The following is a 25,611-nucleotide window of genomic DNA, read 5'->3' on the forward strand; positions in this document are numbered from 1 at the left end:
AGTGGAAAGTTCATCTACCTACTTTCAAATACGCTTCATCAGATCAACTGTAACGTTAGGTTAAAACCCTTCTCTCTTTTCCGTGACTGGCGCATTAACATTTACTGTGAGACAGTCTCCTTTTCAAGGTGAAACCATTCATATGTTAATAAAAGGCACCAGCACCCTGCAGTCCCATAATGGTACATTACATTCTACCTTCTCTGCTTTTCAAAAGATTCGACCGCTCAACTGCTCATTTTACTGAAATTACAATAGCCCTCGTTTCCTATCCTACATGTCAGTGTCGTTCGCAAACGATTTAAGCCATTATTATAACAGGATCTAACAGTTTAGACTGCCGAGCAGCATGCATTTAACGACGTCCAATTCGTAAATGAATCTTTTGATCCGGTTCACTAAACTGGTCTGAACAAATTCGTTCACGGGGCAACATTTCAACTGACTGACTACTACTGAACTTAAAACCTCTTTAATTCATGTCCGATTCGTAAGATCGTAAAGATGTGAATGGCGGGGAGAAGTTACAGTGTCGTGGTTGCAACAAACATAACTAAATCAGTATCGCTGAATCGTTTCGAATCAGTTCTTTAAAACGAGTTGGTCAAAAGAGCCTTTTCGCGGTCTTCTAGTCCGAGTCACTAGTTCAGGTTGCGCTGTGAAAAAGTTTCTGGAGCGGTGAGGGACGTACCATTGTGACATGGGGGGGGGGTATAGTTTTTAAGTTAATATAAAAGTGCTGTCGTAAAACACATAGAATAAAAGGGCATGTCTCTAACTTTTTCAGATGGTTTATATGTACTTTGCTGTATTACGAATTTCTTAAAAACGTTTTTTCCATTGTCGGAACCATGGACGAGAATCTACGTGCGAAGCAGCCCCTTTAGTTCGCGTGGTTTGGTATCGTCCGTTCTTCAGAGTCTCGCTTACATCAATTTGGAATGCGGCGCTGGAGAAAGCGTGGATAAATACTATCCCATGATAATGCATTGCGTAAACATTTGACGACTCTGCGTAGGTTTTCCTGTTATGACGAAAAAAGGTATGGTAATATTTTCTTAATCTATAATAACCTAAACATAGCCTGAAGACAGAGCACCAGATGAAAATTGAGCGTATCTGCCACTTCAACCAAAGTTTTGCAAGTATTCAATCAAGTATTCAAATTTGGGCATAGTAAGAAAATGTATAAATTATATAATTACTTTTACATAGTTCCAAAGCACTGTGTGAACAACCACTGTGTGAACTGAAAGAAACTGAACAAAGTAACATTAACCTCGGCATTCTCAAATCCAAGCTTTATGTTGAAAGTATCACTGCTGCAGCTCTACAGTAGGCTATGTTTCTCTCTTTCTGTGTGTGTGTGTGTGTGTGTTTTGGTTAAGTGATACTCTGTTTATTTAAATGTAAACAATTTTTACTTGGAAACCAAAGTCCCCTAGTCCAGATTTTGTCTTCCTTCAGCAATAATAAGATCTTCGCAATTTTTTACCTCTTTGATTCTAATTAGTAACAAAGAAAACAAGTTTTAAATTCTGAAAACTCATCAAATTGAGTAGATATGACAAAATATTGTGACACAAAATGGATGGGAACAAAGATGTTGTTAAACTTATGAGAACACTTTATACATTGTAAAATTTGTCAGCGCTAGTGATTGTTGTTTATATGGAAGTTTAGTATTGTATAGACAGTGTAGAGAAGTTGTAAAGCTTTGTTTAGAACCCAAGAGGAAAGAAACCTGCACAGGGATTTTAGCTGCAGCGTGACAATCACTTGCTTATATTGTTTCATTTTCTGAAGGTGGATATTCTTTTACACACCATTCATTTATTGAGGTGGGAATACTCATTTCGGTGTGATCCTTATGAAGACACATGAACTAGATCAGTCGGTCTCAGTCAAAACAGACCATAACTAAGCTTTTTATTTAATAAAGTCAATGCTCTGAAGTCCCATTCCATTATTGAGTTGTCTTTCTTACAAAAGGAACAACATTCCTGATGTAATGCTGTGGAATTCAGTGATCAGTGGGACTCAGAGCATCAAGGGTGATTTGAGTGGGCCGGCATGAGAGGGAGGTGTGTAGACCACTGAACGTGAATAGCCCTGGAATCTGTGGTTTTGTTGGTTCATAGCCAGGGTCGGCCAAAGCGGAGCCAAGCAGCGTGTGTGTATTGTTTGCTGCCGACAGCTCAGTTTTAAGGCTCTCATTAGCACCTCTGGATGTGGCCTAATACAATGACAGGCGCTGTAGTGATGTTTCTATTTCATCCACTTGTGCGGCAGCACATTTGATTACATTTGACTTTCATAATCTGTTGATTTGTTGTATTGTGTTATTCTAAATTCTTCTGAATAACTTCCTGTCTCATGTTCCTTCCCATACATAATAAGTTGACCTGGTTTTTAGTGATACAGGTAGTCACTCTAGAAAAGTGTCGCTTACGATCAACAGTTTCCTTTAATTTACAAACTAATACGTCCAGCTTCCTGTTTAGTGTTGATCTATGGAGACTTTCAGCATCATTCAGCTCTTGTAAACCTGAAGGAATTAGTCAGAAATAGTCTTTTATTAAACTGCATTACTTTTTTTATTTTTTTTTACAGCATACGTATAATATCTATCTAGTGTCCTGTGCGGTGACACAAAGACTAAACAGGAACAGACTAAAGCCATATGTAACCATAACACACTGATTTCAAAGAAACACCGAACTTCCTCTTAAAGAAAGGACGATTAACATGAGATATTGTTTTCATGAGTAACAGATAAAGGAACATCAATGCAATGCGTCCCTACATATTTCCTTTTTTTGTGGCGGTAATATTCCACTGAACATGCAAACTATAATTTACATTTAAAGGAATATTTCTCAATACGAGTTAAAGGATTAGTTCACTTTTAAAGTGAAAATTCTGTCATCATATACTCACCCTTAAGTTGTTTCAAACCTGTATGAATTTCTTTCCTCTGCTGAACACAAAGGAAGATATTTAGAAGAATGTCGGTAACCAAACAGTTTTGGTTCCCAATGACTGCCATAGTAGGAAAAAAATATACTATGGCAGTCATTGGGAACCAAAAACTGTCTGGTTACTGACATTCTTCTAAATATCTTCCTTTGTGTTCAGCAGAGGAAAGAAATTCATACAGGTTTGAAACAACTTAAGGGTGAGTATATGATGACACAATTTACATTTTAAAAGTGAACTAATCCTTTAAGTTCAGTAAACAGCATTTGGGGCATAACTTTGATTACCACAACCATTAATTTCGACTCATCCCCTAGTTTGTAAAACCAAAAATCAAGGCTACAGTGAAGCACTTACAATGGAAGTGATTGGAGTCATTTTTTTTGTGCAAATTTAAAAGCAGGAATGTAAAGCTTATGATTTTATAAAATAACTTACAATAATTATAATTTTAAAACATAAGCATGATTTGAGCTGTAAACTTGTTTTTGTCACTTTTACTTTCAATTTAGTGTTTTAAGCATTATGTTGTCTTTGTAAAATTGAAACTTTAAAAGGCTTATAAGCCATTTTTTGGGCCTCATTCATTTCCATTGTAAGCGCCTCATAGTAAACCAAAATTTGTATTTTTTTAAGAAAAGGAAGGACATATCAAAGATATTTTTGTAGTAATCAACATTTTGCCAAGAGCTTTGGAATCCCAGAATATTCCTTTAATGAGCTCTCCAAAGTTTTTTTCTTTTTTTTTCTGTTATTGTTCTACTAAATGCCTATTACAATGATTATATACATTGTGTGCTATGTCCTGGGTGAATGAACCGCAAACATTTTCCACTAGTAGACATACCTCCCCAGTCGTAGCAGAGTGAGTTAAGCCAGGGTCTGTGAGGTCTGTTTCATCTGCTGAGTCTCGCCGCAGTTGTAATGAATATATGGAGAGAAAGTACTCCTGGGGTTTGCAGCCGGAGGGATTCGTGCTGCGCTGCAGTGCTGGTGGTACCGCGCATGACACTTCAGTCCACATCAGACGATCCATCTGTGCTTTGGCTCATTTGAAACCAATTTCCACTTTACATCCTCTTTAAGTTTCTCCCAAAAGGGAGCCTCACGGCCACACAACTACCAAATGCCAGGGTGCGGTGTTGGTGTTCACAGGCCTCAGGGATCCTTATTCCCTCTCTGTCTCACACACACTTTAATTATGCAGTGTCTTTTTTTCTATGGATGCTAGTTCGAAGTAATTACAAGTCACTAATTACAGACAGTGACCCACAGAATGTATATTTAGGACCTTCCTATATTACTATTAAGGCTACATATAACATTTCAACATGCTTGAAGATAGAAAGGTTTTTTCAATGTCACAAGATGGTTTGTGGAATGTTGTTTTGACAAAAGTCTTGCTATGGTTATACCGAAGTAGACCATTTTATAATTTTTTATCTATCTGGACTAATCCCAATCTTCTGTGTTACATAATCCGTATTCTTAACATCCCTGTTTTGTTCACACGCTATTGCTTGGATACACTTTCAGTATATATCACATTCATTGTAGTTTTACACAGTTGTTGTACTGTAATGTAGTTTACTTTAGCCTAATACTCATTGTGCTTTATGTTTATACTTTAAACGGTTTCTCAGGTGAAAAAACGTGCTTTATGTGGTACCATCTAAATTTACTTGTTTAAGTCAAGTCAAAAGGATTATTTAAAATGACTAAATGATTATCTGGTACTAAATTGGTTTACATTTACTAGTCATTTAGCAGATGCTTTTATCCAAATTGTTGGTTTACACCAACAATTTTATTTTAAAGCTACACTGTGTGATTTTTTTTTAAGTTGTTTCTTTGCAAAAAACACTTTGTTCTTTCAAAATTATATGTGCTCATTAATGTATAATTACTTCTACCATCTAATCAAGTATTCTCGTAAGCGTAGAATCTGCCATTTATAATACATACGCGTGAGCTACTCGAATGGCGGAAGCCATGTTGCAACTCCATCTTGAAAATACATTAGCCAAAGAGGGACATACCTGGAAATTCAAGCTTCGCCTTTCGCGTTTTTACATTCAGTGGCACAGTGACGAATGCGAGGATAAATCTTGTTCTTTTGTATTCATCCAAGAATCCTGCAAAAAAAATCACTGTATCCACAACAAGGTCAAGTCAAGTCATCTTTATTTATATAGCGCTTTTTACAATACAGATTGTATCAAAGCAGCTTCACAGTTATAACATGAAAATACAAAAAAATAATTGAAAATAATTGAATATTAAATGTCCCCAACTAAGCAAGCCAGAAGGTAAGGCAACAGCGGCAAGGAACCAAAACTCCATCAGGTGACAGAAGGGAGAAAAAAACCTTGGGAGAACCCAGGCTCAGTCGGGGGCAGTGAGTGAACAGTGTATGAAGTTCAGAATGAATCAGAGTATTTGTCCAGTTCCGGTTGGTTGAAGTCGGAGTGGAGAGGAGGAGAGACTGGTTGACACTTCAGGTCAGCGGCGTCGTCGTGTCCTGGCGCTGGTCCTTCATCAGATCTGGATACGGCCTGGTTCCGGTGGACAGCAGTAAACCTCGGGATAGACAGAGAGACTAATATTAGCGTAGACGCCATCCTTCTTATGATGTACCAAGTACATCAGGATTACGGGAAGTGTTCCCGGTCCCGGCTGTTCTAAACTATGCAGCCTAATTATAAGTCTATAATGTGTTATGTGTATGCTAGGCCAAAGAGATGTGTTTTTAGTCTAGATTTGAACTGACAGTGTGTGTCTGCTTCCCGGACAATGTTAGGAAGACTGTTCCAAAGTTTTGGTGCTAAGTAGGAAAATGATCTACCGCCAGCAGTCGATTTTGATATTCTAGGTATTATTAACTGGCCGGAATTTTGAGATCGCAGTAGACGTGAAGGACTATAATGCGTTAAGAGCTCGCTCAAGTACTGCGGAACTAAACCATTTAGTGCTTTGTAAGTGATCAGCAATATTTAAAAATTTATACGATGTTTAATAGGCAGCCAATGCAGTGTTGACAGAACAGGGCTAATATGGTCATACTTCCTGGTTCTAGTAAGAACTCGAGCTGCTGCGTTTTGAACTAGCTGTAGTTTGTTTGTTAAGCGTGCAGGGCAACCACCCAGTAGAGCATTACAATAATCTAGCCTTGAGGTCATAAACGCATGAACTAATTGTTCTGCATTATTCATTGAGAGTATATGACGTAATTTAGATATATTTTTAAGATGGAAGAAAGCGGTTTTACAGATACTAGACACATGACTTTCAAATGAAAGATTGGTATCAAAGAGCACACCCAGGTTCCTAACCGACGACGAAGACTTAACAGAGCAGCCATCAAGTGTTAGACAGTACTCTAGGTTATTACGTGTGGAAGTTTTTAAGGTATCACAGGTATCAGGTGATACAAGGTATCACAGTCTCCACAAAAATATTAAGCAGAAGCTATGAAGCTAACTGTTTTCAATATTGATAATATTAAGAAATGTTTCTTGACCAAATCAGCATATTAGAATGATTTCTGAAGGATCATGTGACACTGAAGAAAATTAGCTTGTCATCACAGGAATAAATTACATGTGTATATATATATATATATATATATAAAAATAAATAAAAAACAGTTATTTTAAATTGTTAGTGTATGTGTGTTATCTTTACTAATGATTCTACTCTCTTTAGTCACTTTATTAGGTAGGTACATTAGGTACAAACAACTGAGCATCAGAATGGTTAAAAAGGGGGATTTAAATGATTTTGAACGTTGTTTGTGACAGACGGGCTGGTCTGAGTATTTCAGAAACTGCTGATCTACTGGGATTTTCAGACACAACCATCTCTAGTGTTTACAGAGAATGGTCAGAAAAAAGAAAAAAAAAATCCAGTGAGCGGGAGTTGAAAATGCCTAGTTGATGCCAAAGGTGAGAGGAGAATGGCCAGACTGTTTTGAGCTGATAAAAAGGCAACAGTAACTCAAATACCGTTAACCACTCAAGGTCTGCAGATCGCATTTTTTGAACACACAATACATCAAACTTTGAAGCAGATGCAGCAGCAGGAGACACACCATGTGCTACTGTTAGCTAAGAACAGGAAACTTAGGCTACAGTTCACACAGGCTCCCAAATCTGCAAAGCAACTGCAGCAACCATGTGATGCTATCATGTTAATATAGACCAATATCTCTGAGGAGTGTTTCCAGCACCTTTTTGAATCTATATGCCACATAAAAATAAGGCAAAGGGGGGTCCAACCCGGCCGGTACTAGCAAGGTGTACCTAATAAAGTGGCCGGTGTGAGTGTATAATGGCAAAATATATAACATCATGCCTTTTCTGAATCTTCAATGTAAATGAAGTATAATTTCACCTCATTCTACACACCATTTTTTGTTTCTGGTGTAGACAGGACATTAGTGAAGGTTAATATGCGGCTGTCACAGTTCACTGGTGTTCCCAGCATGCCTGAGCTCTCTGTCTGAATGGGCAGGATGGGGGAGATTCCCACAATAATAAAACTCTCCGGCTCCCATACGTGCTAATCCGACATCCCGGGAAGGGGGGAGATATGAATCTACGGGCTTCCATACAATATCAGTTCAACCTTGTAGACCGCTAATCCTATGGAAATCCAGTGGATGTGGCACTAAATAAACTATGTATTCAATCACAACTATCTTGAAAAGTATGTTAGTTTAGATTTGTGACCTGTCTCTGGCCTTGCAAACTTCTGTTGCCACGTAACGTCACATGTACTTCTGACATGACCCAAGAAACCCTTTTTACAGCATAGCAGCAGCATTTTACTTCATAGCAGGTTGTGGTATAAATCTTCAGAAAGATTACAAATAAAAATTCTAGAATCCCCTAATTAGTGTCATCCAAGTTAGCAGATAACCAAGCACTAATTATCTGTTGTTGTGTTCTTAATCATACTCTGCTTAAAATCAGTTTTTTAAAAAGTTCCCTTTTAAATGTTATCAACTGTTTGCTTGTCTGAAATAGAATACTTGGGCCTACAGTATCTCCTAGCAGGGAAGTCCCTTTGGGGTATATTCTGACACAAATAACATGATCCAGAAAACTCAATTACTTCCTACAAAACTAAAGTCTTGTAGCTGGTCAGTTCAGAAGTCAGTGCTCAATTCAGTGTTTGTGGAGCCCAACCCATGTTAGGCAAAGGCAAGTAATAATTCTGCCATTTCTTTTACTAACACACAAACTTATTGTATGGTGCTTTGTTTTTGAAGTTTGAAAAATTTAGTTCCAGAAGTAACAGAAATTTAGTTCCTGTTAATTTGTTGAAATTATCCAATTTTCACCCTATTGGGTGTATGCTATCTTTGTTTGTTGTCAAGATATACAAATGAGGGACTAAGAGGAAAATAGCTTAAGTAGTCTTTTGTATTATTCTATACGCAAGTGCACATAAAAGCAATGATTGATCGTAAAAAATAATTGCGTGACTTGATTTTCAGTGTTTCACACCAGGTATGTTTATGAAATTCCGTTTATTTGGACCCTAAAAGTTGCAATCCAATTCACATACTCGCCTACATATGCATTACATGTATTCCAAACAAATCTTCAGCATATCATCAGTACACAGTCATCACATTTAGAACCAAAGAAAACCGCCGCGATAAATAGTCACTCGAGCTACTGCGAGTATAATAGTCGTTTTTGCCTTGTTGAAATATCTAAAAGAAAGCTGACATACAGTATGTGTCAGAAGTGCTTTCTTTTTTCTTTTTTTTTGCAAATATTTAGTAAATATCCACTGACCCAAGTAATATCCCAAGTAATATGGGATATATTAAAGATATATCAGTGATGTAAATGTACATCACGGCACTACGCATATACATGCGCAAGCTATTTTTCAAAATTTGATTGAAAAAATTGTTCGATTCATGGGTTTGCATGCTTAATGTTTTCCTACTGATTGCATTTCAGGTCTACACCACCCGTTCTTCTAGATAGAAATTAAGCCATCAGTCCGATAATATTTTTATTATTTGGGTGCAGGTAAATCTAGCAACTGATCAAAGTCCTGTGACAATAATCAATAATAAAGTAAAAACTGATAAAGGCCTGGTTTGAATTGATTAGTGTTATTTGTATTACTAAAGTAATAGTGCCCATGGCTTTGATATTTCCCATCCCTAATGCTTTCTTATAAGGGGTAGCCAAAAAACATTGACGCAGATTAATGGTGGAGACTAGTTGTGAAACCAGATACTGGTATGCTCCAGCAGTCGTGTTTCCTTGGTCATTTGTTGGGTGATAGGATGCTTTCCCGTCTGGCAGCCGTGGTGGCTCCTATAGGCGTTTAACCGGCATTCTTGGAGAGCCAGTGTGAGGACAAGGATCCTGAATGTATGCGAGCGATGCATGAGAGCAGCAGGTGAAGCGTCTCCCACAGTATTCTGGAGAGCCGTTCCTCTGACATCTGTGTGTGGGTTGGTTTCCTATTGGTTCAGAAGGTCAGAGTGGAATGATCATCTATACAATGCCTCACTGAGGACACTGTATGCATGACAACAGCATTTACATTACAGTACCGTTAAAAGAATCAAATTGAACAAGGGGTTTGTGTGTTTGCTTGCTTGCTTGGGGTTGTATCTTTACATTAGTTAGCTTTATACGAATCTGAGAAATATTTCAGATTCCAGTAAATGATCCTATGTTAAATGTTAATGTAATCCGTATGACATCTTAATACCAGGTGTAAACAGGGACATGGTCTTCTGGAGTTACTAGAAAATTGCAGATAGGTAAGTTTGATCAGGGTTGGATTTATGGAACCCTGCCATAGAGTTCTTTGCTTGTGGTTTGAGAATGGTGTCACCAGTTGGGGGCAGCAGGATCTCATAAAAACAGACCTGTAGGCCAAAAAGTATGAGATCAAATCACTGCAAATTATATTAGATTATAGATCACTACAGAATATATTATCGGTATAACAATTTCAGTGTAAAGTTAAACTAAAAAAATCTAAATGCATTTCAGAATGTCTGACTCTGAGTATTTGTTTTCGCACCCTTTTGCTTTAACAGAAGTATTTGAAGTGCATAAAAGTTTTGTGAAAAACTTGGTGATCATGTTCTCCAGAATGATTTGAGAAGATCTGATTCTGAACAGCAACTTCAAACATCTGACCGTCTGTACAAAAACATTCACATGATCACTGTCACAAATGTGCTTATTTAAATAGTGACAGAAATATTGCAGAAAGAAACTGAATATTTCTTATTCATTTTATTTCTTAAACATTTCCTTGTTTTAAAACAATGAAACTTTTATTGTTTATTTCCAAGATTGAAGTACATTTTTTTAGTTTTTAGATTTTCTGGTCTCAACTTACCTTGTTAATACCTTTATGATGAAACTTCACCACTTGCTACATACCTGTACAAGCTGATAACTAAGAAAACAGGGAGTTTTTATAGCCTTTCCCAAGTGTCTACAAGAGGTGTGACGCTGTGATATCACAAACACACACACACACACACACACACACATAGGTATGTGCAAGACGCGCCCAGGTTCATTTCACAGTATGAACTCCTACCGGAGCTCATCCAGAGTCAGAGTGCAGTGTGGAGTTAGACATCTCATGGAAATCAACTGATTTTGTTTACCGGATACACATACTTTAAGGGGAATCAGTGTTTAACAATATGTGAGTAAGTACATTTTATTTTATGATAAAGACTGTAGTTTATCATACAAGCTCAGGTAAAAGCTTTCCAGCACAGTTGTCTTACATTCTATTTATATTTTTTTACTGGTTTAAAGAATGTTCTCACTGGTCTTGTAATCTGTTAGTTTATAATGTAGGTAATACTCAAGTAATATTGTCGTTTTGGGTAGTTTAATGTGTTTAAAAAAAAAAATTGGACTGATTTTTATTTTACCAATATTCACACTTTTTCAAATAATCTATTATCGGTTCTTTAATATCGAGTCTACCGATAATTGACACCAACTTTTTATCGCCATTCATTCTCAAGTCAGGAAATATGTTGCAGCTTAAAATTAACTGAGAAACTGACCAAAATAAAACTTTTTAAATTATTAATAGTAATAAAACGTAAATAAAATAAATTGGGTCAAACTTTATATTGATGGTCCTCTTTAAACATGTCAACTAACTCATTAGAGAGTATTAGTTGAGTATTAGATTGTTAGGGGTAGGGTTAGGATTAGTAGAATAAGTTAACATCACAAAGTGTTAGCAGATATGAAAAAGACAGTCTACTGATACTCTGAGAGTTGGTTGACATGTAGGAGCAACGTTACTTATAGTCAACAGAATGTCTAATGGGGGACCATCAAAATAAAGTGTTACCAAAACTCGATTCTCAATAGTAGGACTATTGGACATTTGAAAATCTAAATATAGAAGAAGAAAAATTAGTAGGCACAATAATTCAATATGTAGCCTATTCCTGAATGTGTCAATGGGTTTTTAATGATATTGGTTAGGTTTGATATTTATTTATAATATTGGTTTAATATTTCATCCATTGCTGGTAGAGCAGTAAACACGAATTAACATAAAATAATGACCTTATTGACGTGAGCTTATTTCTTTGTGTTGTTTCTCTTTAAAGATTGTGATGTCATGAATGAGTGAACCGGTTGCACTATTAGTTACTTGGAGAGCGTGTCAGAGTCATCTGCGGTTTCAAAGTAATAAAGTCACAGCTGTAATGCACTGACAGCTGACTGATTCTAATATCTAACATCGTTTAATCCTTCACTATCTATTCACAGTTTACTCAGGACATTGTCATCATGACATAAAATAACATTTTGACGTTATAACAGGAAGCTGGTGAGACTCTCGTCAGAGTCACCGCAGAACATATGTGTCACAAGCTAGTAGTGCTCTGAACTTTGGCACTGTGATTTCAGACATTGGGAAATGCCTTAAAAGAACACAGCTCATCATAGTCTTGTGTGCTCATGCTAATTAGTCATTATCTTTTCCTGTAGCTAAAAAAGCCTGGCGCTAGCAATACAAAAAGTCATAGTTTCAGTTCCCAAAGAATGTGTAAACCAATGTTTTGTGTAAAAGCATCTGCCAAATGCATGCATGTAAATGTAAGTAAGAAATGTGCAAACCAGTGTGTAGCTAATCACAATTCCCTTTAACTTCCTTTAAGTAGTATGCAAATCTGTTGTAGTGAATTAAGGTTAATTAATTACAAGTGAGTGCAATGAGGCATAGCAGCCCTCTTCATTAACCTCTTCTGCTGCAGGCATTCCAGTGTTGTAATCTAAGGACAGCACGCCCTTGTTCCTCCTGGAAATTGGACATTTTGAGATACAGGAGGAAGAGTTCTTACTTGAATGCCCTCTTAGTTAAAGCTTCCCCTAAGCTCCTGCTGACTGCACATAGCTGAGAGGCGTAGTTAGACTGTGAGTTTTAGTGGGCCTGTGAAAACTATTGTTTGTCAGAACAGTCTCCTGGAATCCGCTCTGACCCCTGTGGCTCTGGGTCAGGAGACCCGTCACGGCTGAGGGGCTGAGTGGTTCCACGAGACTAGTTTTAGTTCACTTTGGCTCGAACAGCTAACATGGCCTCTGGTGAGTGTGCACGAGTCTGATAAAAGATGTATTTGCTTTGTAGGAACTCGTGAAGTAAGAGAAAACCAACGCTTTCACTTTTAAGACCACTTGACCAGCAGTCATGGAAGGCAAAGAGGAGATCAGTGATACTGACAGTGGGGTTATTCTGCATTCTGGTAGGTTCAGCCTCAGTTACATCTTGGCTATAATGACACATTTTATGCTGTATTATGTAGTATGTGATTGTGAGGTTAAAGGGATAGTTCACTAAAAAATGACAATTCTATCACCATATACTCAACTCATGTCATTCCAAACCTAAATGACATTCTTTCTTCTGTATAGTTCAATGAAAGGATTAATATTTGCAAAATTGGGAAGCAAATACCGTATTTTTTTTAAATAAATGTTTTAAAAAGATTTTATATATACACTACTGTTCAAAAGGGTGGGGACAGTACACATTTTTTTTAAAAGAAATTAATATATTTTTTCAGCATGGATGCATTCAGTTGAAACAAGTGACTGTAAAGGTGTTTATTTATTTGAAATAGAAATCTTTTGTAAAATTATAATGCAAAATGTTTCTTGAGCAGCAAATCAGCGTATTAGAATAACTTTTGAAGGATCATGTGACACTGAAGACTAGCGTAATGTCTGCTGAAATTTCAAAATTCAGTAATTTGTCATAACAGGAATAAAGTACATTTTATAATGTATAAAAAATGTGATCCTATTTCAAAATTATTTTGATTTGATTGTATTTTTTGTTTAAAATTAGCCTTTAGAGACTTCTTTCAAAAACAAAGTTTTTAATGGCGGCTTTTAATTTTTCAAATGCTTAATTTAGTGGTTAGTTTTCACTTCTAAAAAGGAACATTGTAATGTGCATCACACCTGTAAGCTGTAAGGGTTGAATCGGAAGTAATCACCACACTAAAGCAGGTTTTTAAAAGGCCTTTTTAAACCAGAACAACTCCTAAGAAACACTTTTTTTTCTGTGCAGGTGAACGTTTTCCTTTTTTGTCATTGTTCTGTTATCTCTTTGTGCGCTGTCACGTGATTGATTGAAAATGTATGTTAAAGAATTCAGTAGATAAGCTCTCTAGACATGCCAGAGGCGTTTGCCTGCAGTCACCGGATACAGAAGAAATAAATTCTTTGTTGTCACTCATTTAGCCGGTTTCAGTGACCTTATTTTTTTTCATTTTTGAGCATATCACAGTTGATGAGTGTTTTTCCTGAAAGTTTACAACAGCTTCTTAGGTGTGCACGTAAGCAGACACTGATTATAATTTGCCATCATTCGTTTTTTTTTTTTGTGGTTATGGTATTATATTTGTGCTGCCAATCATAATTTCGCTATTTATTTAGATTTAGTTCAGACAACATTTAGAGTTATATCATCTTTTCGGGCTATGCTAGTATTGAAACGAAGACTAATTCTTCATATAATGGCTGATTTTCTTTTATTATCTTGAAGCTTCTCTTTATCATAATGTGTTTTGTGTTGTAGGGCCTGACAGCCCCACCACAGTGATGAAGGATGTAAAAACTCATACTCGGGTCATGAAACTGAAGCAGCAAGCTCTGGAGGACAGGCTGAAGACGTGCATAAAGGAGCTTAAGAAACTCTGCATCAGAGAGGCCGTAAGTCACTATATAACTTACAAACATGCATATGGACCCACCAAAACACTACTACAGAGAGATAAAGAAGTTTTCACTTCGGAATTAGGGAATTAGAGGGGACTTCCAATGCACGCTGATAACATCATGTTTTTAAAGTCCTATTTTCCGCCACTTCTTCTGAAGGTGTGTTGATAAAAATCTTCCTAGCAATAATCAAAACATTCTCACCCTTCTATAGAACATGACAGGATTTTTAATACATGTATAAAAAAAAAAATATGGCATCGACTGAGTGAGAAAGTCACTAAAGTGCATCATCTTCAGACCCAGAGGCTTTCTGCTGTATTAGTCTTCCTGGTAAGATGTTAAGTCACAAAAATGCATCATTGTTTCCTGTTGGAGTCACTTGCTGGGGCTTGTTCAGGTGTTCTTCAGTTTCTGATGACACCTTTGTCACAATGAGTCTGAAGTCACGCCAGTGCGTGTATCATCCGTATTTGAAGGGCTTCACCTCTATTGTGGCTCTTTAAAAAGCTGTGGGCTTGTGGTTTTTGTCTCAAAGATAATTGTATCCAAACCTATGCTGGCATGGATTTGGGGAAGATAGATGGCAGGTTTAGTTTGGCAGGTAGGGCTCTTGGTACGGCTTAGGAAAGAACCAAATATTTCAACAACAGGCTTGCATAATGTAGCGGTTGAAAAGCAATAACTTGTCCAAACTCGCTGAAAAGCTTCACACTGGAAAAACAGGAATTCTGGTTAAAGGCTTGTTCTTGATAACTTGTTTGTGACTTCTTCTTTTTTTTACTTAAGTATAATTAACGTAATTATTCTTACAAATTGCACTGACAAATTACAGATCAGCTTGACTGCCCTCATAAAATTAAAATACCAATCTTAAAGACATCAGTTGTAGGGATACAACCGGATGACCGGATTGTTTGGATTGTTTATTTAACTGTGATATGCATTTCCTCTATTTTGTACATCTACAGATTTAAAAAAAAATTTGAATATCGTGCAAAAGTTCATTTATTTCAGTAATTCAACTTAAAAGGTGGAACTAATATATTATATAGACTCTTACATGCAAAGTGAGATTTTTCAGATATTCTTTATTTGTTATAATTTTGATAATGGCTTACAGCTTATGAAAACCCCAAATTCTAAATTAGAATATTGTGAAAAGGTTTTCGTAGCTGTAAGCCATAATCATCAAAATTACTATATTATACTATAATACTATAGAAGCACTAATAATTGAATATCTTGTTAAATGTTAAATCTAATCTTCAGCTAATCAAAAAATGTATATACATTTTTCATACTGTGCAATATAATGTTGTGATGCCTAAATTCACTTGTTACATCTTAAAAGATTGATTTTAGTTTTTACTGTTTTAATTCTTATTTAGACAACAAAACCTAATATCTGCCATTTAGCGGCTGTAAAATAAAAGCAGTTATCAGCTGGATTTTTTTTTATATTGTTGCATCCCGAATCAATCCCCTCTTCTCTTTCAGGAGCTCACAGGACATTTGTCCTCAGACTATCCCCTGTTACCTGGAGAGAAGCCGCCTCAAATTCGCAGGCGCATTGGAGCGGCTTTTAGATTAGATGAGCCAAGCATCCTACATAGAACTGAGGTAAAGACACTTATTCACAGAGATAATAAAGATCTGGATAAAAATGGACTTGTTTCCAAGTCATTAGAACATACTCTAAAGGTTCAGTATTGTTTCTATAAATAAGTTTGAATCTCATAAACCAATCGCGAACATGTTACGCAGGACTCTGAGCTGAGGTCTGTAGAGGCTGATCTGGCTCTTCAGCAGCAGATACACATGGCGGCCCAGAGGCTGTGTCAGGAGAAACATCTCAGCAAGGCGGTGAAGAGGAGTCATCTACAGCAGTACCAGCGGGAGGAAAGGAAACTCAAAGATCTTCAGGAAGCCGTGTTCAGGTTGCAACTGGAACGCGGCCGATCCTCACCACGCCCTGGCATGATAGCACAGAGAGGTGAGGGATTTATATGAGCACTTTTTTCAGGGTTTTTTTTTTTCAGTTTTCTTTGCACTGTGTAATGTATGGAGCTTATATTATGACAAAATGATTTGAATTTGAATTGTGTAAATCTGAATTATTTGCAAGTGTAATCTAACAAAATTGAATTTTAGGTGGTAGTTTAAATAGTTCTGAATTTGAATTTTTTTAAACGAATATTGAACATTTGAAATTTAACAAATTGAAATGTTTTTATGGCTGAATTTTATAGACATGTATTTTCAAACAGTAATATTCAGTTTAAAAAAATTCAGATTCAAGTTTTCAAGATGAAGAAATTCAGAACTTCAAATTCAGTTTTCTGAAATTCAATGTCAAAAATTCAAGTTAAAAAATTCAGATCTGACAGAAAGTAGGTCACAGGTCATCCACAGGGAAGAGTAGATGATCTCAGGAAAAGTCGAACAGAGCATTTTGGCCAGTTGCCACTCTCTGAGGGACATTCTAAAACGCTTACGTGAAAACCGCTTAACGTGGCTCACTGTACGAAGACAGTGATATTGGACCAAACTCAGTACAAATCATATTAATAAACCATACTTTGTATAAAAAATCAGATGAGCCCAGAATACCTACGCAACGCGTTTAATTGTGCGTTAAGCATTTCCTTACCATAGAAAACCGTTATAAGAAAACGCTTAACGTGGCTTACTGTACAAAGACAGTGATATAAGGACCGTACACATCATATTAATAAACCATACTATGTATAAAAAATCAGATGAGCCCAGAATATGAACGCAACGCGTTAAGCATTTCCTTACCATAGAAAACCGATAAGAAAACGCTTAACGTGGCTCACTGTACAAAGACAAGGACCAAACTCAGTAGCCTACGCATCATAATAATAAACCATGTATAAAAAATCAGATGAGCCCAGAATATGAACGCAATGCGTTTAATTACGCGTTAAGCATGTTCTTACCATAGAAAACCGTTATAAGAAAACATTTAACGTGGCTTAATAAACCTTAAACCTGATTTTTTATACATAGTAGGCCTATTTATTAAGGACCATTTAAGGTTTATTAAGCCACGTTAAGCGTTTTCTTATAACGGTTTTCTATGATTAGAACATGCTTAATTAAACGCGTTGCGTTCATATTCTGGGCTCATCTGATTTTTTATACAAAGTGGTTTATTAATATGATTTGTACTGAGTTTGGTCCTTTAATATCACTGTCTTCGTACAGTAAGCCACGTTAAGCGTTTTCATATCGGTTTTCTATTAAGGAATTTGCTTAACGAGTAATGAAACGCGTCAGGGGCGTAATCTGTGGGGGGGTTGGGGGGGACATAACCCCCCCAATATTTAAATCTATGCATTACAACCCCCCCAATATTTATAACATGATCACATGAAACCCCCCCCCAATGTTCAAACCAAATCTACACCCATGGAACGCGTTGCGTTCATATTCTGGGCTCATCTGATTTTTTATACATGGTTTATTATTATGATGCGTAGGCTACTGAGTTTGGTCCTTGTCTTTGTACAGTGAGCCACGTTAAGCGTTTTCTTATCGGTTTTCTATGGTAAGGAAATGCTTAACGCGTTGCGTTCATATTCTGGGCTCATCTGATTTTTTATACATAGTATGGTTTATTAATATGATGTGTATGGTCCTTATATCGCTGTCTTTGTACAGTGAGCCACGTTAAGCGTTTTCTTATAACGGTTTTCTATGGTAAGGAAATGCTTATAACGCACAATTAAACGCGTTGCGTAGGTATTCTGGGCTCATCTGATTTTTTTATACAAAGTATGGTTTATTAATATGATTTGTACTGAGTTTGGTCCAATATCACTGTCTTCGTACAGTGAGCCACGTTAAGCGTTTTTCACGTAAGCGTTTTAGAATGTCCACTCTTGTCATGAATCGCCCGGAGGTAAGTGATTCTTAAACATGAATGATTTTGTGTTTATATGTTAGGTTAGCGTTCTCAGCACGTGGGACATTTGTCTAAGCGGTCTCTGGTGTTTGTTTTAAAGTAGCCTACATTTTGTGTAAAATTGATTAGAACGCCACCTTGTCTACTAGACCTCAGTTACACAGACAGGACGCGAGCGGCGCGACGCAACACAGCTTGAAGCGACTGTTGCAAAGAGCTGGGACTAGGTCAGAAATAGGATGGGGAATCCGTGTGCTGTTGGGGATTTCACGGGTCGCGTCGCACCGTTCGCGTCCGGTCTAGACTGCGTCGTATGTAATAGACCTCCGGGCGATTCATGACAAGAGTCAGAGAGTGGCAACCTCTTGAACCACCACCACGTTCGCGCTGGAAAACTTCCGCAGTCCCCAATTGGCCAAAATGCTCTGTTCGACTTTTCTGAGATCATCTACTCTTCCCTGTGGATGACCTGTGACCTACTTTCTGTCAGATCTGAATTTTTTAACTTGAATTTTTGACATTGAATTTTAGAAAACTGAATTTGAAGTTCTGAATTTCTTCATCTTGAAAACTTGAATCTGAATTTTTTTAAACTGAATATTACTGTTTAAAAATACATGTCTATAAAATTCAGCCATAAAAACATTTCAATTTGTTAAATTTCAAATGTTCAATATTCGTTTAAAAAAATTCAAATTCAGAACTATTTAAACTACCACCTAAAATTCAATTTTGTTAGATTACACTTGCAAATAATTCAGATTTACACAATTCAAATTCAAATCATTTTGTCATAATATAAGCTCCATAGTAATGAGCTTGAACATCAAAGATCATCTGTAAATTTATCTATGTTTTGTGTCAAGGCGCTTCAGACGATAGCTCATTGTCAGACTCGGCTGTGCTTGATGAGGGTAAGTGAAAACCCTCAAAAACATTTTTTTTTTTCTGAAATAATTTACAAAAACTTTATTAATTATATGATTAATTAAAAAATGTTTTATTTAATACGTACAAAAATATAAATAGTATATACAATATACAAATGTAAAACATAATATACATTTCCATATATATGTATACAAATGTAATATATTATATTTTATAGATAATTATTTTGAAAAATAAATGTTTTTCCATGCTATTAGTCATTTACCCATGTACCATTAATTATAATCTCTCATCTGTGTTTCAGAGGAACTGTCTTCCCAGCTTTCTTCAGAGCTTCCTGCTCCTGCTGTAGATCTTCACCCTCCACGTATTAACATTTCTCATCCCGCTCCTCATACACCTATTGGCCCCTCCTACCGGCCCCTCGAGGCCATTTCCCATCAAACCCCCCCACAATCCCTGGAGGACTTGTACACATGCCATAGTCCAATCTTAGAGCATGACCCTTCCCCCATTCAAAACTCTCCCTGGACGGAGACTAGTTTGGACCAGCCCTATCAGAAAAATAAAAGATCTAATAGCATCAAATCCAGGTATATATATCTTTTTTATTCTTTGAATCTTTTAAAGTGCAAAGCTAGAATTAAATGTGAAAAACATGTGATCCATGACCTTTGTAAAGCAGTTTTGACTCACCTGGTCATTAAGACATCACATAGTAATTTTTAGGGTGGGTACGACCACACCTCTTGAATTATGGAAGGCATGTATTGTTGTCAGTAGAACACTCATAACGAAACTACAGCTGTACTGTTTCTGTTTTGTCTTCGTAATTGTGAAAGTAACTGTTTTTGTTTTTCCATGCATCAGTAGTCCTGCTGTTACCCCCACATTGCCTCCTCTTGAGGTTTGTCTTGCGGAGGCCGGGATACCACTGCAAATACCCACCCATGCTGCCCTGAAACACACACAGTCCTGCAGCGCACCCTCCACTCCAGAGATGCACCTGCGCAGGAGACAATCCATTGGGTTTGCTCACAATTTACTCAATCTCTTTTATACACTACTGTTCAAAAGTTAGCGTTCGGTACGATTTTTATTGGTTGTTATAAAATAAACGTTTTTTTATGCTCACCAAAGCTGCATTTATTTAATCAAAGGTAAGCAGTAATATTGTGAATACATTTAAAATAACACTTTTTTTTTTCTATTTTAATATATTTATGTAATTTAGTCCTGTGATGGCAAAGCTGAATTTTCAGTCTTCAGTCACATGATCCTTCAGAAATCATCATAATATGCTGATTTGCTGCTCAAGAAACATTTCTTGTTATAAGCAATGTTAAAAACAGTTGTGCTGCTTAATATTTTTGTGGAAACCATTATAGATTTATTTTTTTTAGGATTCTTTGATGATTATAAAGTTCAAAAGAACCGCATTTATTTGAAATAAAAATCTTTCTTTACTGTCACTTTTGATCAATTTAATGTTTTTTTGTTGAATAAAAGTTATAATAAAATAAAATAAAAAGAATACTGACCCCAAACTTTGGAACAGTAGTATACACCTCAGATCTTGTGCTCTATGAATAATATTATGGCCATCTCAAATCTTGACACATGTTTAAATTTCTCATTATAGATTTCCCAACACTGAACCTAACCCTTATAATCCCGAGCGGGAGCGTGGGCGCTCAAGGGGCCCCAGGAGACGGTTGACAGAATTTATGGTGCCACCATCAGAATACTCCCCCATAAGATTGAATGTTGGAAATCCTGTGTACTACTCTAGTTCTGAGGACAGCAACTCGGAGCACTCGGTGCAGTCCTACGCCAGCTCGCCCTGCCAGGAGCACCCTGGGGAACATCCGTGGCCCTACCAACTTCAGTACGGATATCATTATTCCAGCTTAGCCGATAGCCATATACCACAAAGATCCTCCCCTACCCACTTCTACAAGAACCCTCAGTACCAGTCCTCACCTAGTTTTGCAAGAGGGTACGTGGACGACGGATGGGGTCACCCCTTAGAAATGGACAGCGGAAGGTCGTACATAAGCCACCAGGCCCCTTCACCTGTTTATTCTTCAAATGGTCACTATGAGTACTACTGCGGTGAGGCTTTGCCCTCCCAGCCACGAAGTTGCAGGTTACACACCCACGTGAAACTGTCACGGGCCCCTTCGCTACGAGAGTGTCCTCAGCACCCTAGCAGGGGCCTGCCGCGGCAGGTGGTGTCAGAGGAACTCAAATCATGGCATCAGCGCAGCCAACTCCTACCGCCTCGACCTCACTCACTGGATCGGAACCGGCAGGGCACGCTCCGCATCCGAAATGCACCTGGGCAAGAGTCCCCGCTTTCGCTTTCCCAGCACCACAGGTTCCAGGAACAACAGGTAAATAGTCGTTCCTCACAGTCACTCAGAATAAATGGGCGGAACATGTATTGACCTGCAATGAGGTCAAAAAGGAAAAAAATCCCAAAATATGTAACTATCTTGGCTCTGTATGAAATTGAAAACCGCAGTATCGCCTTGCCATCGTGTGTCAATCTGTTGGGAGAGGAATTTCCAGAAAAGGCAGATCAGTTACGCACTGCCCAGGCCTGTCTGTGGAACTGGGAAAGGTTCTCTTGATGCTCTGCTGCGTCAAAGTGAGATCACTACTGGATCTAGGTGTGGTGTTCAGCTGTGAAAGAGTTTTTGATTGGAATTAGTGTAGGGAATGGCACAATAGCAAACCGCACACAAATCATAATTGTCGTTTTGTTGTTTATGGTTGAGAAATTAAAACACTATGCTAGAAATCAGGGCACACGACTGTTCAAAAGTTTGGGTTGGGAAGTTTTTTTTTATTTATTTTTTTATGTTTCTTATGGTCACCAAGGCTTCATTTATTTGATCAAAAATACAGTAAAAACAGTAATAATGTGAAATATTATACAATTTAAAATAACTTCTCTATTTTAATCTAATTTAAAGTGTAGTTTAATCCTATGATGGCACAGCTGAATTTTCAGCATCATTACTCATCTTTAATGTCGCATGATCCTTCAGAAATCATTCTAATATGCTGCTGCTAAAGAAACATTTCGTACTATTATTAATGTTGAAAATAGTTATTCTGCTTAATATTTTTGTTGAAAGCGTGACTTCTTTTTCAGGAATCTTCGAGTAGAAAGTTTTCTATGATATTGAAATCTTTTGTAACAATATATGCCTTTACTGTCACTTTTGATCAATTGAATGCATCCTCACTGAATAAAGGTATTCATTTCTTTCTTTTTTAATTATTTGAACTATAGTGCATGTGAGTATGAGCAGTGTCTGTGTTCTCGCTCATTCAAAAAACACTCTGATACAGCTCCATTTTGAGTATGACATATATTAATAAATAAAACGATTGCATGTCAACAATAATTCACCTTATGTATTATAATGCTGATAGACTATTAGCAGTCAAAATAAACATTTGGAATATTAAAATGTTGGAAACAGGATCAAAAATACAAATGGTCAATTCAAATTAATGACAGAGCATGGAGGACTTCAGATTTCCTGTGTAATGAAAAAAAGGTGTTAAGAAAATAATTAGATGCTCCTGTCACACAAGGAAATAAAATCTAATGGATCTAACTCGAAAGGTCATGGAAGTTGTGGCGTGGGTACAATGATTTGTTTGAAATTTACAACAATTATATCATCATATTAAAGCATTGATCTCACAACTGTAGATAAATTGTGCAACCATGATTTCACTTATATTAATATATGGTATAAAAAGACACACTTTGAAAGAACTTTACGGTAGAGCGGTAGCTGGGTGCAGATTGTCAAATGGAGCAAACTCACGAGTGGGTTTCCCACACCAATTAATTAGCAAGAAGTGGGAAACCCAAGAGCGGTGCGATTACACACTCCATTACACTCACATACTCTGCTGTAAATGCAACAAATACTTTATCAGGGATCATTTGCTTACTTTAAGTTTATTTGTATTGACACAGTCACAGGTTTTCATTCCACTCAAAGCTTTTTCCCATTCCCCACGGTCATGAACTTTCCCGTTAACAAAACAATCTAGTGGGAAAACATGCATTCAAGGCTGTTTATTTCCCATTCAAGCTTATGGTGGCTAAAATGTGTGAACTTGATATGTAGGTGAGCATTCCATTCCTCAGGGACAAAAGCTCGATTGGACGGAAGGAAACAGTGATAGTGACCCAGCCCATTAGCTCCTTTATTTGTGTAGAGAAAGCCAGATAAGTTGTTTGGCCAATGCACCTCTATTCCAACTTTAGTTTCCCCTTATGCAACATTTTAATAGCTGGCATGTTCCCAGCTGAAGCCAATAGGTGTCTTTGTTAGCTTGTTTTCCCCCTATGGCTAAGCATTGAATTTGATCGTACAGAAGATTGCAATAATACACCAGGACACCTTGAGCATATGCTGTGGTGTCACTCATCAAACCACAGTCCATTGTTAATGATGATTCCTAAAGACCTAATAATGTTCACTCTAATCTATTACTAATTGAAGAACTTGTGTTGTGAAGTTCTCCATTACCAAAAAAAAGAGTCGCATAGAAACCGAACTTTGAGTTTAGAAGACTGTTAGTCATTTAAACCAGATTTGATGCCTCAAAACAGCACAAAAAAAGCAAACAATGAAAAAAAATAAGAACTGTATAGGCCCAACAATATGGAAAAATAATAAAATGACAGACTGAATAGTAAGATTTATGAATAAATGAACATCAGTGGATGTGTGATTTACTAACATAAATCATATATATTTATTTATATATTATAGAATATTTTATGCTTATTATATTAGTAATATATATTATATTAGTATAGCCTATATATAATTGAAAGGTTTATTTAGCCATCAGAACTATGCAAGGTTATATTGTTAGATGCATTTTTATTTTTTGGATTTAACCTTATTTACCCCCCCCCCCCCCCCCCCCAACTGATGTCTGAAACACATTTTTGAGTAGCGATGCATCATTTGATAACCACTGATTTAAATTGATCACAAACTGTTTTTCAAAGAAGAATGTGGGTGCCAGTGTTATTTTGTTGGGAGTCGGATCATTTACACTACAGTGAAAAATGTGCAATCAGACACCTGGAAAATGCAGTGCACATGTACCAACAAGTCACAAAACAAATGATTGAAAATTCCCTGTTTAATAAATTTAAGTTGGAAAACGAATGCCTTCAAGACACAAGAAAAACGAGGAACCTTGGGTTGTGCAATTACATTTTGAATTTTGAAATTTACCAGAAACCACAGGAATCCTAAACCACAAACTTTCGGATGCATGATTTGGTTGGTTAGTTTAGTCATTTGGTCTCGGAGACATTTAGATTGTGGGACTATCAGCACTGCCTGAGGCACACATTTGCTCCATTCCTATATCATGTCATGCAATGATTTACAAAGTCATGTGTTTCAAATGCAGAGGCAGCTGGGGTTGACCTGAAGACTACTTAAATATCTTATTATCCAATGAACTTTGATAATAATAATAAACATTTCTGCTTTAACACACTCAATATTTCAGAAAATATTGGAATAGAAAAGGACTAAATTCTGCACATACAATCTAAAACATTTCATAATGGCCTTACACTGTGAGTGTGAACTCCATGATTTAGGACCCAGCTGTTGTTTAACCCTGGCCAGATTTCTGACACACCTTCAGTCAACACCACAGAGCTGCTGATTGTGCAGTTACACCCTAGTTTCTTTTACGAGTAAGACTACATGCAGTCGAGGGTTACTAGAATGTTAATCCAATGCAAACAGATTTCCCCATGGACTGACCTCGTTTCTTTTTGCTTTGCTCCTCCAGGTATCCCAGAAATGGGTCAATCTGGGGACTCCAGATAGGATGTATGAGGATGACTCTGAGGTTGCCAGCCAGGTGTGAAACCATGGAAACCCTTCTGACGAGAGTCATATTTATTCAATAATTTATTGAGCTAATGGACTTAAGTATAGACTTTTAACATAAATTAAACACACACACACACACACAGGGATATGTCTTGAAAGGCATCACTTTCTATGAAATGCCTCGTCCCAAAATGAGTTTTACTGTAAAAGACAATTTTTAAAAATGTTTATAGATTTTTTTTATAGATTAACATACTTATAGATTTTTTTGTACGATGAAATAAAAAATATATTGGTTACTAAATGTATTTTTATGTTTCTTGGTTAGTGTATGCTAATACTAAGATCAATAAAGTTTGTGATTTAAAAATGATTAGGCCTATGTTTGTTTGTACACTACAATCTTCGTTCTGATTAAATAATTATTGTTTGGTATGTTAGACCTTTTTTAAAAGGTTTCTCTAAAGGCAAATGTAAACTTTCAGATGTTAAATGTTGATTAGTGTAATAAAACATCATTTTATAATTTAGTACACCATGCACCGACATTCTTATAAATCATGATCTGGAGGGCAAACATAATGCGTAATTAAAAAGGCAACCATTACATGTGTTATATCATTTGTCTATAGTGTTATTTCTT

The 25,611-nt window shown here is 36.8% G+C and overlaps 1 protein-coding gene and 1 long non-coding RNA gene across 5 annotated transcripts; one reads left to right on the top strand and one right to left on the bottom strand.

The window, feature by feature from the left end:
• Nucleotides 1-909: 909 nt before the first annotated feature.
• inavab (innate immunity activator b) lies at nt 910-25,341 on the top strand. 4 transcript variants are annotated; one of them, XM_079597095.1, is made up of 10 exons: nt 910-1,042; nt 12,643-12,757; nt 14,098-14,231; nt 15,738-15,860; nt 16,005-16,233; nt 19,038-19,085; nt 19,367-19,655; nt 19,933-20,091; nt 20,705-21,458; nt 24,925-25,341. In XM_079597095.1, the coding sequence occupies exons 2-10, from the start codon at nt 12,703-12,705 to the stop codon at nt 25,000-25,002; spliced, it is 1,869 nt and encodes a 622-aa protein (XP_079453221.1). In that variant the 5' UTR covers nt 910-1,042; nt 12,643-12,702; the 3' UTR covers nt 25,003-25,341. The 4 variants fall into 4 exon arrangements, with proteins under 4 accessions (XP_079453221.1, XP_079453222.1, XP_079453220.1 ...); XM_079597096.1 differs by lacking the exon at nt 910-1,042 and adding an exon at nt 10,519-10,686; XM_079597094.1 differs by lacking the exon at nt 910-1,042 and adding an exon at nt 10,554-10,690.
• Nucleotides 8,501-10,523, bottom strand: LOC306990347. The gene is made up of 3 exons (XR_013795859.1): nt 10,369-10,523; nt 9,727-9,886; nt 8,501-9,472 (listed from the first exon to the last, which is right to left on the bottom strand). It is a non-coding gene; the product is annotated as an uncharacterized lncRNA (long non-coding RNA).
• Nucleotides 25,342-25,611: the final 270 nt, after the last annotated feature.

Source organism: Phoxinus phoxinus (assembly GCF_949152265.1).
Source record: "Phoxinus phoxinus genome assembly, chromosome: 22".
Classification (NCBI taxonomy): Eukaryota; Metazoa; Chordata; class Actinopteri; order Cypriniformes; family Leuciscidae; genus Phoxinus; species Phoxinus phoxinus.

What these genes read in the sequence shown, in the direction of transcription:
- inavab (XM_079597095.1), top strand. Translation starts at nt 12,703, where the DNA reads ATGGAAGGCAAAGAGGAGATCAGTGATACTGACAGTGGGGTTATTCTG. An exon ending in TGGCATGATAGCACAGAGAG is followed by an intron (nt 16,234 to 19,037) that starts GTGAGGGATTTA and finishes TTTTGTGTCAAG; the next exon opens with GCGCTTCAGACGATAGCTCA. An exon ending in CTCGGCTGTGCTTGATGAGG is followed by an intron (nt 19,086 to 19,366) that starts GTAAGTGAAAAC and finishes TCTGTGTTTCAG; the next exon opens with AGGAACTGTCTTCCCAGCTT.